At 47.5% G+C, this 17,766-nt stretch overlaps 1 protein-coding gene across 1 annotated transcript in view; it reads left to right on the top strand.

Annotated features, from left to right (window-relative positions):
• The window catches only part of CLPB (ClpB homolog, mitochondrial AAA ATPase chaperonin), a 144,062-nt gene extending 133,894 nt beyond the window's left edge, over positions 1 to 10,168 (top strand). Inside the window, exons 10-16 of the mRNA XM_012645724.1 lie at positions 1,120 to 1,164; positions 1,534 to 1,695; positions 7,806 to 7,962; positions 8,758 to 8,831; positions 8,999 to 9,118; positions 9,343 to 9,447; positions 9,850 to 10,168. Of these exons, the coding sequence (XP_012501178.1) occupies positions 1,120 to 1,164; positions 1,534 to 1,695; positions 7,806 to 7,962; positions 8,758 to 8,831; positions 8,999 to 9,118; positions 9,343 to 9,447; positions 9,850 to 10,098 (912 nt within the window). The 3' untranslated portion in view covers positions 10,099 to 10,168. The remainder of the gene's footprint in view (positions 1 to 1,119; positions 1,165 to 1,533; positions 1,696 to 7,805; positions 7,963 to 8,757; positions 8,832 to 8,998; positions 9,119 to 9,342; positions 9,448 to 9,849) is intronic.
• Positions 10,169 to 17,766: the final 7,598 nt, after the last annotated feature.

Here is a 17,766-nt window from a genome sequence, read left to right as displayed (position 1 = left end):
GGATCAGGTCCTCTCCTCAGGCCCTCATGAGGCAGGAAGAGGAGCCAAGAGCCTGTGTTACACAGGAACAGTGCAGGTCAAAAGGGGGCATGGCATGTCCATGGCCACACAGACAGGGGCAGAACCCCAGGGCTCTTCCTACTGAGTGAATTTTCTGGTCAGTGGCCAAGCTAACTACCTCCTCTGAGGATCTTGGCACTCTGTCATCCCCAGCTCTCAAGAGAAGCAGCATTTAGTGAGTGCTGTTCTTTAGGTGGAAGCACATGCCGGTAGGAGAGAAGCCCAGCAGGGATATGGGGAACCCTGGTCTGGCTGGGTAGACAGGGCACCTGTGAATGCCCTCATAACTCCCTAATCAGCTAATTCTTCATGAAAAGGAGTGGGCATTCCACATGTGCTAACTCTTTAACTCACACACTACAAGGCGTTCTCTTCCCCTGGGGCTAACCATGGCCCTTACCCCAGGGGGCCACTTCCTGGGAAATCACCTTTCAGCCCAGTGGTGGAGGGAGAAGGGCTGCAAGCTACGTTATGGCTATTTTTTTAATGAAATGAAGAAGTGTAAATAAATTAAAAGATGTATTCATTTTAAAGAAAACTAAACTGAAATGAACATGTACCCCATACAGACTTACACAGTCGCGGGGCACTATGGAACCATCTGGGTATTTATTGCTCATCGCAGTCCACACTGGGGGTGACTGACTTTGTCCATGTCTGCACCACTTGAAGGGGTGCTCCTCAAGGACAGAGACCAAGACTTGTTCCCTGCTGTAGCTCCAGTGCCTGGCACACACAGGATGCCCTCAGGAAATGTGGGATGGATGGGTAGGTAGATGATGTGGTAATCAGACCGGTAGAAGCCCACCTGAAAGAAGAGACATTCTGAATCAGATTTAGAAGGTCAGAGACATGATTTGCTTCTAGTAAGGTAGAGAATGAAGGATTCCTGTGGGAGATCAGTAGACAGAAAAAGAGACATGTCCTGAGAATGAGATAGAAGATCTTGGGTTGGTGTGGTCTGAAAGCCTTGGGAACAGTTGAGATGCTCTCCTCCTTAACCCTTCTTTCCACCTTCCTGCCTCCAAATCGACTTGGTGCCTGCTTGTTTCTACACAGGGCTTCATCAGGCTGGACATGTCTGAGTTCCAGGAGCGACATGAGGTGAGTAAGAGTCCTTGGTGAAGCATGGTTTGGAGGGCCTGTCAACATGACTGCCTTGGTATTTCATATGACTTGTCATTTGGGCCTTTGGGCCTCACATAATTCCAGCAGCCTTGGGATTTGTCCTTGGGAGCACAGGTGTGCAGCAGGGTTATTGATCTGTTGTGCATAGGATTTCTCTGAAGAGTAAACAGAGAGAAGATCTGTTTGCCCTCCCATCTCTCTGCCACACCAGGAGAGAGACAGTTGACCATCCTTGTTGAGACAGGCAGTCTTAATAGTATATAAAGCCATCTTCCCACACATGCCCCATATTGGAAACTGAAAGCACTGAAAGGCCTTCCTAGAATGTTTCCTTCCTTCCACTAGGTGGCCAAGTTTATTGGGTCCCCACCAGGCTACGTCGGCCATGAAGAGGGTGGCCAGCTGACCAAGAAGTTGAAACAGTGCCCCAATGCTGTGGTGCTCTTCGATGAAGTAGACAAGGCCCATCCAGATGTGCTCACTATCATGCTGCAGCTGTTTGATGAGGTGAGAGTCAGCTTGGACCAGGATGCAGTGGGAGGACACCTGGAGGTGTCGGGCTATGAATATCAGAAAGCGCGGGGCCAGAGGCTATCTGGTCATTCCTCAACTTGCTGCTCCCGCACGTGTGCATTCAGTCATTTAGCAGATGTGGGTGAGCCTCTCTCTGGACCAGGGCCCAGGTAGGGCACTCAAGGGAAGACCAGCACTGCCCAAGAGTTGAAATGTCATGGCTGCCCAGGCCACCTTCTAGAGAGACATAGTGGGGCAGAGGTGCCATGAGAAAGACACCTGAATTTTTAGTTCCAGCTCTACTCCTGACTGGCTTTGTGGCCTTGGCAAGTCACCATCTCTAGGCATCAGGGACATCACGTAACAAACAAGGAGGCTGGATCAGATAAGCTCTGAGAACCCTTCTGGTTCAAATAGCTCTTGTTCCTCCCTGTGTGTCAAACATTGTCCCCACCAGTTCTTACAAATGCTAATATTGTTGCTGCCATTGCTGATGATGAGATGGTAATACTCTGGCTCACAGAGCCCTTTCCTTCTGAGGAGCTCCAGGCTCCTCACAAACTGGACAGCCCTCCCCGCAGTAGGGGTAAGCTCTAAATGGAGAGAAGAACTTGCTTTCGTTCAGTACATTCTGTGTACTAGACCTGTACTAAAGACTTTATAGACATTATCACTAATAGTCAAGCAAGGTAGAAATTATCTCATTTTTTACAGATGAAGAAACTGAGGTTCAGATGGTTATAAATGATGTGCTCAGGGCCACAGAGCTACTGTGTAAGGAGCCAAGATTGGGCTACAGATATATCTGATCCCAGAGCCCCAGTTCTGCCCCTCCGTACCATTCACAGCCAGGTGAGGAATTGGTTATGGTCCTGGGAGAGGATGACCTCTGCATTTTCAGGGGCCTTGCCCTGTCAAAAAAACATGAGGAGCCAAGGGCTGAACCAGTGATGAGGCTTCTCTTCTCCTCCCATGCAGTGGCTACTTAGCCAGCGCCCTGCCAGATGGAGTCCAGCTCCTCTTTCTACTTAGCCCCTTCCAGCCCTGGGAAAATGGGAAAGTGGTTTGCTTCCCATGTCACATGAGGCACAGGGAGGGCCTCCCTCAGACCAAACAGCACATGAAGTACCAAACCAGGAAGACCCAGATCCAAATCTCCCCACGAGCTACCTGCTGCTTTCCCCACCTGGCCCAGCATTCTTACCCTGGCCCCTCAGCTACTCCCAGCCTCCTGGACCTCCTGCTGAGGAAGAAGAGGCCAGTCCTTCTGGGGTCACATATTCAGTTACTCACATGTGTACTCTGAGGCCTCCACTCCATGTCAGCCTCTTCACGGGATTCAGGTGGACAGCTACAGCCCAGACCCACACCTACCTTCTGGGAGCGCTCTGCCTAGTAGACAGGTGGAAAGGAGACATGGTCGTAGTTGGCATTTTGCACTTTATGTGCCATTCACTGTTCTAAGAAATTTACATATATCAACTCATTTAATCCTCTCAACAACTCTCCAAAGATAGTTATTATTACTGCCTCCGTTTAATAGATGTGGAAACTGAGGTAAAGTTAGATTAAGCGATTTGTCCGTGGTCACATAGCTAGGGAGGGAAAATTGAGGATTCGAACCCAGGTAGCCCAGTTCTAGAGTCTGCAGCTTAAATGACTGCCATGTAGCTAGGGCCAAAAGTGAGAGGTCAGTCTGCAGTGAAGCATTCAAAGGACAGGAGCACCCAGCTCAGGGAGAGTGAGCACAGCAGCCTATTTGACCTCTGCACCCCGGAGAGGTGCCCCTGATGGCATCCTTGGCCTAGAAAGAGGGAAGGCGACTGCTGACTGAAACAACCAGCCTCACCTGGAAGGTGCTTACAACCCACATGTGAGCCCTGTCCACCCTCCGCCGCCACCACTTCACTCCACTGACTGACTTTTAGGGAGTTGGTAGAAATTCCTGCAGCTGTTGTCATGCCCACCCCCACCTCCACCCCCACTGACAGTTTTTGATACTCTTGGTTCCATTGACCAAAGCTGCCGTCCGAGTTTACTTAGCCAGATTCATGCATATATGCTCCTTGAGGACAGGACCTTGTCACGTTCGCTCCAACCATTCCCAGAGCCTGCAAAGTCAGGAGAAATGCTCTGTTGACTAACTTAATTCAACAATAATTCAGCAGACCTTCCACAGATGAGTAAGTGCTAGATGACCAGAGTGGAAAAGGGCCAGCAGCAGAAAGCTAATGTGCAAAAGCACGGGGCCACGAAACAGCCCAGTACTCTCAGGGAACTGCAGCTGGTCAGTATCGCAGGGCAGCAGTGAGGACGGAGTGGCAGGGAGGAGGTGAGCGAGACAGACAGGGCCCAGTTAAAATGCCAGGCACAGCAGTATGGATTTCTCTGGCAGAGAGTAAAGAGCCTCTGAAAGCCTTTAAGCAAGGAAGAAACATGGTCAGATTTTCACCTGACAAAGCTCCCGTGGGCAGCTGTGTAGAGAGTGGACCAGGAGGGAGAAGGGGCCCCAGCAAGGAGACTGTTGGGGAGCCCAGGCTGTTGCTGGGCAGGCCGTGGGCTGGAGAAAACTACTAGGAGGTTGACTGTGAGGAGAGAGGGAGGAGCCAGCAGTGACCAGTGGCCCGATTTCTGGTCTGGGTGACCTGGCAGCTGCTGCGGCCATCAGCTGAGGCAGGGAACAGCAGGATGAGCAGCAGATGGGCAAGGAGGGTGAGGCACTGAGGTTTGGCCTTGTCGAAAGCGAGATACCTGCAGGACAGCCAGATGGAGATGTCCAAGCGGCTGTTCATCAGTTTTATGGGTCTGGAACTTAGGAAAGGTCTGGCTAAAGATAGCAATTCCAGAATCATTCAGCACAGAGGGGTTAGCCGAAGTCCCAGCAGTGGATGAGATCTCTCACCCAGGCAGAGAAGAAGAGAGGGCTACAAACGGAGCCTCAGGGACCCATCAGGGAAGAATCAAGAGGAAATCACTAGAGAGGTGGGAGGCAAACAGAATGTGGCCTATTTGTTTATTCATGAGGCACCGTGTGGGCAAGAAGGGGCACAGACAAAACAGACACAGTCCCCATCTCGATGTCATAAATGAGTGAGGGAGACAGGCAGCCAGAAGGCAGCTCAGTCCCCTGTGGTAGGTGCTGCACTAGGGATAAGTAGCAAGTGTCAGGAGCTGTGAGGGCACCTAAACCAGGCTGGGGGTGTGAGGGAAGTCCCCCATTCGCACCCAGCCCAGTTCTCCCAAGCCTGGGCCTTGAAAAGCAAGAACCCTATCACAGTCACCATAATACCAAGTAGGACTAATGTCTGGATTGCACAGCTGACGGCCCAGGGCAAAAGTCCCAGGAAGAGACTGGTCCCCAGGGAGCCCACCCCCTTCTCCCTTCGAGGATTCATACTTGAGACAGTGAGAGAGTAGCCCTGTAACCATGGGGTGAGCATTCAAGCCCCACCCAGGATGTGCATGCTCTGGTTGTTGGTGGGAGGTGGGACAGGGACAGCTCCCTCTTTGGGACACCTCTTTATTGCCAAGGAAACTGAGGAGAAGGAGATATGAGCACTGAAAGTCACCCTTTGGGTCAGCCGTGCACTGCACCTGCTCCCCTCACTCACCCGGGACCCATCTTCAGGCCCAGTTATGAGCAGAGCTTTGATCTCTTAGAATGAAATTGCTGCTGGGTTATTGCTCTGGCCAGTACAGCAGTGTGTGAACTCAGTCCTTGGGGATGAGCTCTGCGAAGTGAGTGTGGAACATACACAGTGTTATATGTACATGCTTGGACATGTCACACACACAGACCTGGTCCCCAAAACTAAAATTGCTCTCAGTGGATTCTCTTGTATTAGAACCCATTAGCAGGGGGTGAGAGAGAAAAGCTGATGGCAAAAGCTCAGGAACATCCACTTGCACCCTTGCTTCTCCTTTTCCCACCCCAAGGCAGGGACAGAAGAGTGACCAGCTCTAGGACCACGATCACCAGGCCCCTTGTGAATAGAAGACCACTTTGGGCGAGGCGTGGTGGCTCATGCCTGTAATCCTAGCACTCTGGGAGGCCGAGGTGGGCGGATTGTTTGAGCTTAGGAGTTCGAAACCAGCCTGAGCAAGAGCAAGACCCCATCTCTACTAAAAATAGAAAGAAATTAATTGGACAACTAAAAATATATAGAAAAAATTAGCCAGGCATGGTGGCGCATGCCTGTAGTCCCAGCTACTCGGGAGGCTGAGGCAGAAGGATTGCTTGAGCCCAGGAGTGTGAGGTTGCTGTGAGCTAGGCTGATGCCATGGCACTCACTCTAGCCCAGGCAAAAGAGTGAGACTCTGTCTCAAAAAAAAAAAAAAAAGAAGACCACTTTGGGCCTAATACTTTCTCAGAGGCCTGTGTCAAGGGCCTCTGTAAAACAAAGCTGGAATACATACCCAGCATGCAGTAGGTGCTCAGTTGATGCATATTCCTTTCTCCTTTGCCCCTAAGGGACAGAAGCAGGTTTGCCATTACACTGGCTTTAGAAGCAAGGACTGACCCTGAGGCTGGGACAGGGCCCACCATTGCTGGCTAGGCAGGAGCCAGCAGGCTGAGGTCAGTGATCTGTCCCCAGAGCAATGTTTCCCAGGTTGGCAGGAGCTATGCTTTGTCTGCCTCCCAGAGGAAATTTCAGGCAGGTCTCCCTCTCCCTAGCACCTGTCCCAGATGCTTCTCTCCAGTAAGGATCAAAGGATGCAAACTGAATTTGGCAGAATTCTGAGAAAATTTCATCAAGGGGAAGAAAATGAGGTCTCATTTATCCAGCACCATTGGTATGACCTCTGTAGCCAGGTGCAGAGGGAAGGACATGGGCCCTAAGGTTAGACAGTTCAAGTCTCAGCTCCCCTGTATCCTAGCTGTGAAACATTGAACAAGTTACTGAGCCTCCCTGAGCCTCAGTTTCTTTGTAGGGGCCATAATTGCACCTACCTCTGAGAGTGGTGGTGAGGATTCAGGTATTCAGCAAGCAGGTGGCAAACACCTACTCTGTGCCAGACAGTGTTCTAGGATGTGGTGATGAACAAGACCCAGTCTCTGCCCTTACGGAGCTACTTTCTGGTGACTGGAATGAAATAGTGCATGGAAAGCACTAAGCAGAACACCTGTAATGAAAGTAGAAGCGCCTTTCAGTGTTCATTGTTGCCACTCCATCACTTTCTCTCAACGCGTCCCTGATCATGGCTTTTGTTATAAATGACGAAAAGTGCTATTGTGCAGTGATACCCTTGAGGTTTGCCGAGTGGCTGGAGCTCTGTACCCTTGAACTGATTGGCCTCAGAATGCTATAGTGTTATAATTCTTCTGTCTCTTCTCTCTTCTCTTCCTGTTTGCTCCTTTTCTCTTCCTTTGGCACATCTGTCTCCAGTACAGATGCCTCCTTCTATGTCACTTCTAGAAAAAGCTAAAGATTCCAAGGAAACTTCCCAAGGTGGTCAAAGAAGGAACCTTATTTTCCATCCCTCTGTCAGGCCTGATGGCAGCGCCACAGATGTGGAGATCATACCTGTTTAAATTTATGATGTATCTGCAATGGTAATAATAGTTCTGAACATTTGCACAGGATAGTTTACCAAGGACCTTCACCAGTATGACCACATCTAGTCCTCACAATAGCCCTATAAAATACCCTCCTCTGAACTCCTGCAGCAGCTGTGCTTTCCTTTATCATCATACTTGACCTATGTTTCCTGGGTCTCACTGCTTCTCCAGATTAAGAGTATGTTGAAGGCTCAGTGAGTCCCCAGTGACCCCCAACACAGAGCCTGGCCCAGAGTGGGCCTCCAGGAAAGTGTGTTGGACAGATGGATGGGTGGGTAATGTAATTGACTTCTGAATACCAGGGATAGTTGGGTGCCCTGAGAGATGCCAGAGAGCAGGTACAGCCTCACCTGGAGGCACTCTCAGTAGCTGGAGCAGTTGCAGCCAGGGTGTGAGTCCAGCGCTCAGAGGACTCAGAGGAGGGAGCAGCTGACTGCTGGGGCTTGGAGGAGGAGGGCTGGAGCATTCTGGGGAGGCCTCCTGGACGAGGTGAGACTGAGAGTGCTAAAGCCTGCCCAGGCTATACAGTCCCTTTCCTTCCCAGGGTCGGCTGACAGATGGAAAAGGGAAGACGATTGACTGCAAGGATGCCATCTTCATCATGACCTCGAACGTGGCCAGTGATGAGATCGCACAGCACGCATTGCAGCTGAGGCAGGAAGCTTTGGAGATGAGCCGTAACCGTATTGCTGAAAACCTTGGTATGGTGGCTTACCTGAGCTCTCTGGGCTGATGACCAGGCCACCAGCCCATCTCCTGAGGGCAAGGATGGGATTTGGGGTGCTGGGCCCAGGGGAGGGTCCTACTAGGCAACTTTGTCCCTAGCTGACTCTGAGCAGACACCAGGCACCATACCAGAGAGTGGAGGGGGACAGAAAAACAGACAGTGCCCCTGCTTCCTCAAGAAAGCCCCAAGTCTGTTGGGTGATAGGAGGGTTCCAGACAGGGATGGACAGAGCTACACCAGGGTGAGGGGCCAGAAGGTGACCAGGGTCTTAGGGGACTAAAGAGATGCACACTCAACAGATAGAGGTGCTTTGGTGCAACGAGGGCACAGCAGGTCGAAAACTATATGGCAATGGACACAGCCTTTTCCACCCAGGGCAGCTTCCTGCATAGGTAGGCCCCAGAGAGTGCTACGAAGGAGGAGCACATCAGGTAGGAGGCTGTGTCTGTTCAGGATTGAACCTGCAGCCCCCTTCCTCCAGGTCAGAACTCAAGTCTTGCTCCTGATTCTTCTCCTCTCCTCTCCCTCCCTCACACGACTCCCACCCTAAGGAACCCCAGGCTTTGTGGTGCATGAGAGCTTCTAAGGGCCTCAGAAAGTATTCCTCAGGCAAGGAGACCGGGCCAAGGCCCAGAAAGCCTTAGACCTTGACCAGGATCACACAGACAGGGGCAGGAACAGGGCTCTTTTCATAGGTAGCGCTAAGCAGCAGGCACAGCCCCCTAAGCTAAGTGTGGGAAGTAAGCAGTTTATGATTCTCTCTCCACAGGGGATGTCCAGATTAGTGACAAAATCACCATCTCAAAGAACTTCAAGGAGAATGTGATTCGCCCCATCCTAAAAGTAAGAGGTCTTTCTTGGTACTTCCAGCTGGAGCCTAAGTTTGGGGGAGGGGGACTTTAGCCATCCTAAAGATATGGAAGCCCCCTCCCTTCCCCACTGGGGTCCAGTAATTCCCCTTTCCCCCTGTGAGTCACTGAGCTCACCTCATCCCTAACCTGGCCCTGCAGGCTCACTTCCGGAGGGATGAGTTTCTGGGACGGATCAATGAGATCGTCTACTTCCTCCCCTTCTGCCACTCGGAGCTCATTCAGTTAGTCAACAAGGAACTAAATTTCTGGGCCAAGAGGGTAAGAGGGAACTGCTTATGGGTGGGGACGGGACATCTGGCCACTGGAATTCTGGAGCACGGGACTGGGAACGCCCCCATCCCCCAAAAGGTGGAGCACAGCGGTATGGGGCCAATGGCCTTGGGGGTGCGCATCTCTCACAGTCCCAGGCCTCAGGGAAGAGTGGTGAGAGATGGAGAGCACTGGGCCCACATGCAGGCACGTTTCTGTCTGACCCGTCTCAGGCCAAGCAAAGGCACAATATCACACTGCTCTGGGACCGTGAGGTGGCAGACGTGTTGGTCGATGGCTACAACGTGCACTATGGCGCCCGCTCCATCAAACATGAGGTGAGCACAGAAGCCTGAGAGAAGTGAGCTACCTCCACACCTCCCTCCCCAATGCCCCCCAGACCCAATCCTTGGGCTTCCAGCGTGTCTCTCTACAGTTTGGCTACTAGAATTCACAGCCAGAGCAGGTGCCCCTTCAGAACGAAAAACACAAGATGATCAAGTAAAACCCCTGTCTGGAGGGTGGCCCAGAGAACCCTCCCCAGAGTGGGAAATGGCTGGGAGCATCAGAAAGTGACATCATCAAGCCTTTAGCACAATCCTACAAGCTGGTGTTGTTAGCCCCACTTTGCAAATGAGATAACCGAGGCTCAGAAAAGATCTCTGACTTGCCCTAGCAGTAAGTGATGGAGGCTGCCCACGCCAAGGCAGTGATGACCACTTCGCCTACCACCACTACAGGTAGAGCGCCGTGTGGTGAACCAGCTGGCGGCAGCCTACGAGCAGGACCTGCTGCCAGGGGGCTGTACTCTGCGCATCACTGTGGAGGACTCGGATAAGCAGCTACTGAAGAACCCAGAACTGCCCTCACCCCAGGCTGAGAAGCGGCTCCCCAAGTTGCGGCTGGAGATCATCGATAAGGACAGCAAGACCCGCAAACTGGACATCCAGGCACCCCTACACCCTGAGAAGGTGTGCTACACCATCTAGCATCTACCTCCTTGCCTATACGTGCCCTCAACATCCAATAAAGGCCCCTCGGCTATGGCATGGCAACTGACCTATCTTCCCCTCATGCCTCTCGCTCCTCTCTACCCAGCCTAAGGCCTGCTTACCTCCTCAGCCCCTGGAAGACCTCTCCTCAACCCCAAAGCCTGAAGCAGGAATTTTGCCCAAGCCCAGCCCCTTTATTAAGGGCTCATAATCTGCTAAGAAGTCTGCAGGGGAGGAGAGCTGCCTCTTCACCCCTTTAAGGCAAGGAGGAGGGAGGAGCCTTATCTCTAACTTTTAGCGTGTTCCCCATACCTCATAGTCACTGGAGCTATGTCATGTTCCCAGGAAGCTCAGAAATACGGCAGCTAAGAATAGATCAGGCTAGAAGAAGACAGGGACCAAGCTGTGACCTGCCACCCTCTGCTGGTCCTCGTATAATTCAGTCCCCAGAACGTATCCACTGGGAGTGGAGGAAGAATGCAGAGGCCTAGGCATAGATGGTTCTACAATTTAGTCTATAGCCACTTTGTTCCATGCCCTGAAATTCATGCCCTTCACCCAATAGACCCTGTCCCCTTTCCACTGCCTTATTATGCCTCCCTACCTTATGTCCTAGGGTCAGGCCAGACCATGTTTCTCCAGCCTTGAGGACTAGGTCAGTATAGGGCCCTTCTAGGAAGGGCCCCGACTGGTTCATTATCCTACCCTACTCTGTGACTGAACAGCAGTCCCAGATGACCAGGCAAGCTCAGCTCTGCGGGGGCCTCCTTAGGAGACTAACGCCATAGACTCTGGGAAGCTGTAGGGGAGAGATCACGGGGTCAGGCCTGCCCCTGTAGCCATGGAGTCTGCCTCAGCCCTGTCTGTACTGCTATACCAGTTAAATTAGCCTGGAACAAACATGCAATTTATACAGTCTGCATGTTAGTCACTAAGCAGAGGATCTAAACACCATCCCCCAAGGGCATTCAACGGGACAGCTGTGTTTCAGCCCAAGCTTGGTAAGGGCACAGCAAGTCCATAGCCTGGTGCAGCCTTGGGCACCATCTGCAGTAGCCACCAGTGATAACCACTCCATCCACCTTCCCCCGTAGGGCCTTTATGGAACCCTCCTGGGTGTTAGCTAGTCTCTTTCAGGTAGCAGAGAATGGGAGCAGGAATCAGAGTCCCCGGAGTGATGGAAGAGTGTCATACAGTGTGACGGGTATGAGGCAGTCAGAATCTAGGGTGTGGGCTCCAGCAGATGGCTCCAGCAGTCACTGTCCAGCCTCTCAGGAGCTGTGTCTGCTGCTCCCTACCTCAGTGACTGCTGTTCTTTCTGTCGTTGTCTTTTAGTTTTTGTTTTGAAATAACTTTAGACTTACAGAAAGTTGCAAAAATAGTAGAGAATTCCCATATACCCTTTACCCAGCTTCTAATATTAACATCTTATAAAACCATACTATAGTTACCAAAAGCAGGAAATTAACATTGATACAATACTACTAACTTATCTACAGACATTAGAATTTTGCCAGTTTTCCCTTTTTTCTGGTCCAAGATCCAACCCAGGATCCCACATTGCATTTTGTTGTCATGTTTCCTTTATCTCTGACAGCCTGTGGCAGCTTCTCCATCATTCTTTGTCTTTTGACACTTTTGAAGAGTCCAGGCCAATTATTTTGGATTTGTCTGATGTTTTTACATGATTACGTTGAAGGTCTACATTTTGGGCAAGATGACCACAGAAGTGATAATTGTGCCCTTCTTAGTGCCTCTGAGCAGGGGGTGGGGTTAACTTTCATCACATGGCTACGATGGTGTGTGTCAGGTTTCTCCACTGTAAAATTGTGAATTTAAGCTTTGAAGTTGATAATTTTCTGGGGAGATACTTTAAATCTGTGTCAATGTCTTATTTATCCTTCGAATTTTGCCTACTGATTTTAGCTTCCATCAGTGGTTCTTGCCTATAACAAGTATTAATGTTGTACTCGCCTGATGATGACTTTGTTTCCTTATTCTGTCTATATTTATTCATTGGTATTCTGCGGTATGGAAGAGCTGTCCCTTTTCTCCCATTTATTTATTTGATAACATATCATTGTGAACTACTGGATATTTGTTTTAGTCTATGGGTTATAATCTAACACTGACATAGTTTACTTTGTTGCTCAAATTGGCCTAGATTTGGCCATTGGCAACTCTTTCGAGTTTGCTCCTGTGTTGTTTCAGCGTTGCCCTCATCACTTTTTAAGCATTTCCTTACTTTCTGGCACCACAGGATGGTCCAGGCTTACTCACATTTTTCCTATCCCAGCTGTGACATCAGCCATTTCTCTAAGAAGCTCCCTGTTCCTTTTATTCCAGAAAAAAGGAACTTAGAAACCAAGTGATTTCTTGGCACTGAGAAACCAAGATCTGTACTCATTGCTACTGGAGTGTCATTGCTTCTAGTCCCTCTCAGCAGACAGAGCTAGGAAATATATATATGTTAATACATGCAGATACATGCATCTGAATTTATTATCATGTCTATCCATCTGTATATTATTGAAAACCATGAGTTTATATTGATACCTACGGTTCCAATTCACTACCATAGGGTTTCCAGCTGCCATTCTTATGACTCTACTATTCTTTTTTTTTTTCTTTTGAGTCAGGGTCTTGCTTTGTTTCCCAGGCTAGAGTGCAGTGGTGCCATCATAGCTCACAGCAACCTCAAACTCCTGGGCTCAAGCAATCCTCCTGCCTCAGCCTCCCAAGTAGCTAGGACTATAGGCTCATGGTACCACACCTGGCTAATTTTTCTATTTTTTGTAGAGACAGGGTCTCACTTTTGCTCAGGCTGATCTCAAACTCCTGGCCTCGAACAGTCTATCCACCTCGGCCTCCTAAAGTGCTAGGATTACAGGTGTGAGTCACTGCGCCTGGCCTGACTTTACTATTTTTTCTCCCCTGCTATCTCTGTTTCTTCTCCTTTCTCTCTGTTTGGTGTTCAGACTTCTCTTAGAGGCTTTAATTAAGTCAGTCAGTGACCATCTTCTATGCAATATTTCTACGGGATAAAGGTCTTATACCTGGCTTTCAATCCCTTGGTTTAATTAACCAAGGAACAACAGGCATATAACTCAAAACCAGAAAACTTTTATGCAAGAAAACCCAATAGCCACCTTCATGAGAGTAGGGTAGGGGACAGGGTAAGACCCTCAGATTCTGAGGAACTTAATTATAACTTAATTCTTTGCTAGACCTCTAATATTATGTTGGACTCATTATCTTACACTTTCGTAGCATCCTGGGCAATTCTCAGCTCACTTGCTCTACTTGTTCTGTGTCTTCATCAGTAGACTGTAAGCTCCAAGAGGGCAAATACCCAGCTGTTGAGCTCAATATTCTATTCATGGTACCTGGCACAATGCTACATGACGGATGCTCCAGGAATATTTGGACAGGTAGGTGGGACCTGCAGCAAGCACAGATCTTCACAGTGGGCCCTGGAACAACACAGTATCATTTGTTTGCTAAGCATACTTTGATTTGTCATGTTCTTGTGGCCAAGCAGTGAGACCCACCAGGACTGGAGCTCTGAGCAAATGGAGCAAGGCGAGACCCATATACCTTATTGAGGATCCCAGAATACATGAGGCTGGATTTGAAAGTGGAAATGTATCACCTTTATTGTTCAAAAAGAAAAACTCAGAGGTATGTGGTGATTTAGAAATTTAGGGAAGAAACACATTTAAATCCTAAGAAAAATGGACCAATAAAGATAAAAGCTGCACTGGGGCTCACGCCTGTAATCCTAGCATTCTGGAAGGCCGAGGCTGGTGGATCGTTTGAGCTCAGGAGTTCGAGACCAGCCTGAGCAAGAGCGAGACCCATCTCTACTAAAAATAGAAAGAAATTGACGAAACAACTAAAAATAGAAAAAATTAGCCCGGCATGGTGGCGCATGCCTGTAGTCCCAGCTACTTGGGAGGCTGAGGCAGGAGGATCGCTTGAGCCCAGGAGTTTGAGGTTGCTGTGAGCTAGGCTGACGCCATGGCACTCTAGCCCAGGCAAGAGAGTGAGACTCTGTCTCAAAAAAAAAAAAAAAAAGATAAAAGATACAGTTAACAAGGTAGAAAAAAAACACAAGAAAAAGTATAAATTAAAAAACAATTCTTTGAAAGCGCCAATAAAATAGATAAAACCAGCCAGGCACAGTGGCTCATGCCTGTAATCTCAGTGCTTTGGTAGGCCAAGGTGGGAGGATTGCTTGAGTCCAGGAGTTTGAGGTTTCAGTGAGCTATGATCACACCACTGCATTTTAGCCTGGGTGACAAAGTGAGAACCTGTCTCAAAAAAAAAAGGAAAAATAGATAGAATGTCCTGGGCCTGTTAAAGGAAAAAGGAGCCAAAAAAGGGGGAAAATACACTTTAAGATTAAGAATGAAAAATTAGACATAACCATATATGGGGAATAATTAAGAAGAATAATAGAAAAATTCTATGGCAACAAATTTAAAACCAGAGCAAATGGATAATTTCTTAGCAAATACTTATCCCAAGACATAGTTTGAATAGGCAAGTAGATTACCAGAGAAGAAATTGGAAAGGTGATTAAAATTTTAACCTTTTAAAAGATTGTGGCCGGGCACAATGGCTCACACCTGTAATCCCAGCACTTTGAGAGGCTGAGGCAGGAGGATCGCTTGAGGCCACGAGTTTGAGACCATCCTGGGCAATGTTAGTAAGACCCTGTCTCTACAAAAAATTTAAAAATTAGCTGGTTGTGGTGTCACACACCTGTACTCCCAGGTACTCAGGAGGCTAAGGCCAGGAGGATCACTTGAGCCCAGGCATTCAAGGCTGCAGTGAGCTATGATCGCATCACTGTCCTCCAGCCTAGGTGACAGGGCAAGACTGTGTCTCTAAAAAAAAGAAGATTATGTTCTTTTCATTAAACTTTTTAATTCAAATATATTTATGGAAAAGTGTATAAATCTGAAGTATATAACTCGGTGAATTATTACAAAGTGAACACATCCCTGTAGCCATCACTCAGCCCCCAAAATAGATGAGTTTTAACTTTTAACTATTAAATAAACTGCCAGTGTACTCGAACCTGGTAAGGTACCAAAAAGAATGCCATAGCCTGATCTCACTTATGACCGCAGATGGAAAAATTCGAAATAAAATCCAGTTGAATTATACATTATGATCATATAAGGTTTATTTCAGTAATACAAGTCTCAGTGTCAGAAAACTTATTACCTCATTACATCAAGAACTTAAATATTATTTAAATATCTATAGAGTAATAGTATTGATGTTGATTTTCTCATTTTGATAATTATACTGTGATTATGGAAGAGAATATTTTGTTTTTAGAAAATATAAGTATTTAGAGGTTAAAGGTAAAGACAGTTTGCCAATATTTCAGGAGACTTTAAATTATATGTATATAATGCACATATATGTGCATACATGTATATACACAGAATGATAAATAAGTGTTAATATTTGGGAAATCTGAGGAAATGGTATACAGGGATTTTTTGTATTCTGCAAATTTTCTGTAAGTCTAAAATTATTTCAAAATAAAGTTTTTTACATGAAAGGTGATAAAATATGATTATATCAGTTGTTATAATATCAATTATATTTAGTATCAGTATATGCTAAAGAAATTTTTCAGCTTTAAGTATAATTTGATAAAATTAAAGCTCTAAGGAAAAGAAAAATGATTTGAATATGATAGATTATCAAAACCCAAAACAGGCCAGGCACAGTGGCTCACACCCGTAATCCTAGCACTCTGGAAAGCCAAGGTAGGGGGATTGCTTGAGCTCAGGATTTCAAGACCAGCCTGAGCAAGAGCAAGACCCCATCTCTACTAAAAATAGAAAAATTAGCCAGGTGTGGTGATGCATGCCTATAGTCCCAGCTACTCGGGAGGCTGAGGCAGGAGGATCGCTTGATCCCAGGAGTTTGCTGTTGCGGTGAGCTATGATGACACCACTGCACTTTACCCAGGGCAACAGCATGAGACTTCTTCTCAAAAAAAAGTAAAAATTAAAAAAAAAAAGAACGAAAGAAAAAGAAACCCAACAGCAAACATTATTTTTAATTGTAACAACTAAAGCTATTTCTGTTAAAGTCTGAAATAAGACAAAATTCAACATTGCTTTGAAAATTGAAATAAAAGCAATTAGAAAAGAAAACTAAATCACTATAAATATGGGAAAATAATTAATGATCTTATTTTTTAGAAATATTATATATGTATTTTTTTCATTTTTTTGTTTTTTGGGTTTTTTTTGAGACAGAGTCTCACTCTGTTGCCCGGGCTAGAGTGCCATGGCATCAGCCTAGCTCACAGCAACCTCAAACTCCTGGGCTCAAGCAATCCTCCTGCCTCAGCCTCCCAAGTAGCTAGGACTATAGGCTCATGGTACCACACCTGGCTAATTTTTCTATTTTTTGTAGAGACAGGGTCTCACTTTTGCTCGGGCTGATCTCAAACTCCTGGCCTCGAACAGTCTATCCACCTCGGCCTCCTAAAGTGCTAGGATTACAGGTGTGAGTCACTGCGCCTGGCCTGACTTTACTATTTTTTCTCCCCTGCTATCTCTGTTTCTTCTCCTTTCTCTCTGTTTGGTGTTCAGACTTCTCTTAGAGGCTTTAATTAAGTCAGTCAGTGACCATCTTCTATGCAATATTTCTACGGGATAAAGGTCTTATACCTGGCTTTCAATCCCTTGGTTTAATTAACCAAGGAACAACAGGCATATAACTCAAAACCAGAAAACTTTTATGCAAGAAAACCCAATAGCCACCTTCATGAGAGTAGGGTAGGGGACAGGGTAAGACCCTCAGATTCTGAGGAACTTAATTATAACTTAATTCTTTGCTAGACCTCTAATATTATGTTGGACTCATTATCTTACACTTTCGTAGCATCCTGGGCAATTCTCAGCTCACTTGCTCTACTTGTTCTGTGTCTTCATCAGTAGACTGTAAGCTCCAAGAGGGCAAATACCCAGCTGTTGAGCTCAATATTCTATTCATGGTACCTGGCACAATGCTACATGACGGATGCTCCAGGAATATTTGGACAGGTAGGTGGGACCTGCAGCAAGCACAGATCTTCACAGTGGGCCCTGGAACAACACAGTATCATTTGTTTGCTAAGCATACTTTGATTTGTCATGTTCTTGTGGCCAAGCAGTGAGACCCACCAGGACTGGAGCTCTGAGCAAATGGAGCAAGGCGAGACCCATATACCTTATTGAGGATCCCAGAATACATGAGGCTGGATTTGAAAGTGGAAATGTATCACCTTTATTGTTCAAAAAGAAAAACTCAGAGGTATGTGGTGATTTAGAAATTTAGGGAAGAAACACATTTAAATCCTAAGAAAAATGGACCAATAAAGATAAAAGCTGCACTGGGGCTCACGCCTGTAATCCTAGCATTCTGGAAGGCCGAGGCTGGTGGATCGTTTGAGCTCAGGAGTTCGAGACCAGCCTGAGCAAGAGCGAGACCCATCTCTACTAAAAATAGAAAGAAATTGACGAAACAACTAAAAATAGAAAAAATTAGCCCGGCATGGTGGCGCATGCCTGTAGTCCCAGCTACCTGGGAGGCTGAGGCAGGAGGATCGCTTGAGCCCAGGAGTTTGAGGTTGCTGTGAGCTAGGCT

Source organism: Propithecus coquereli, unplaced genomic scaffold (assembly GCF_000956105.1).
Source record: "Propithecus coquereli isolate 6110/MARCELLA unplaced genomic scaffold, Pcoq_1.0 Scaffold235, whole genome shotgun sequence".
Taxonomy (NCBI): Eukaryota; Metazoa; Chordata; class Mammalia; order Primates; family Indriidae; genus Propithecus; species Propithecus coquereli.
The sequence above is the reverse complement of the archived record's forward strand: the minus strand, read 5'-3'. Positions and strand labels throughout refer to the sequence as shown.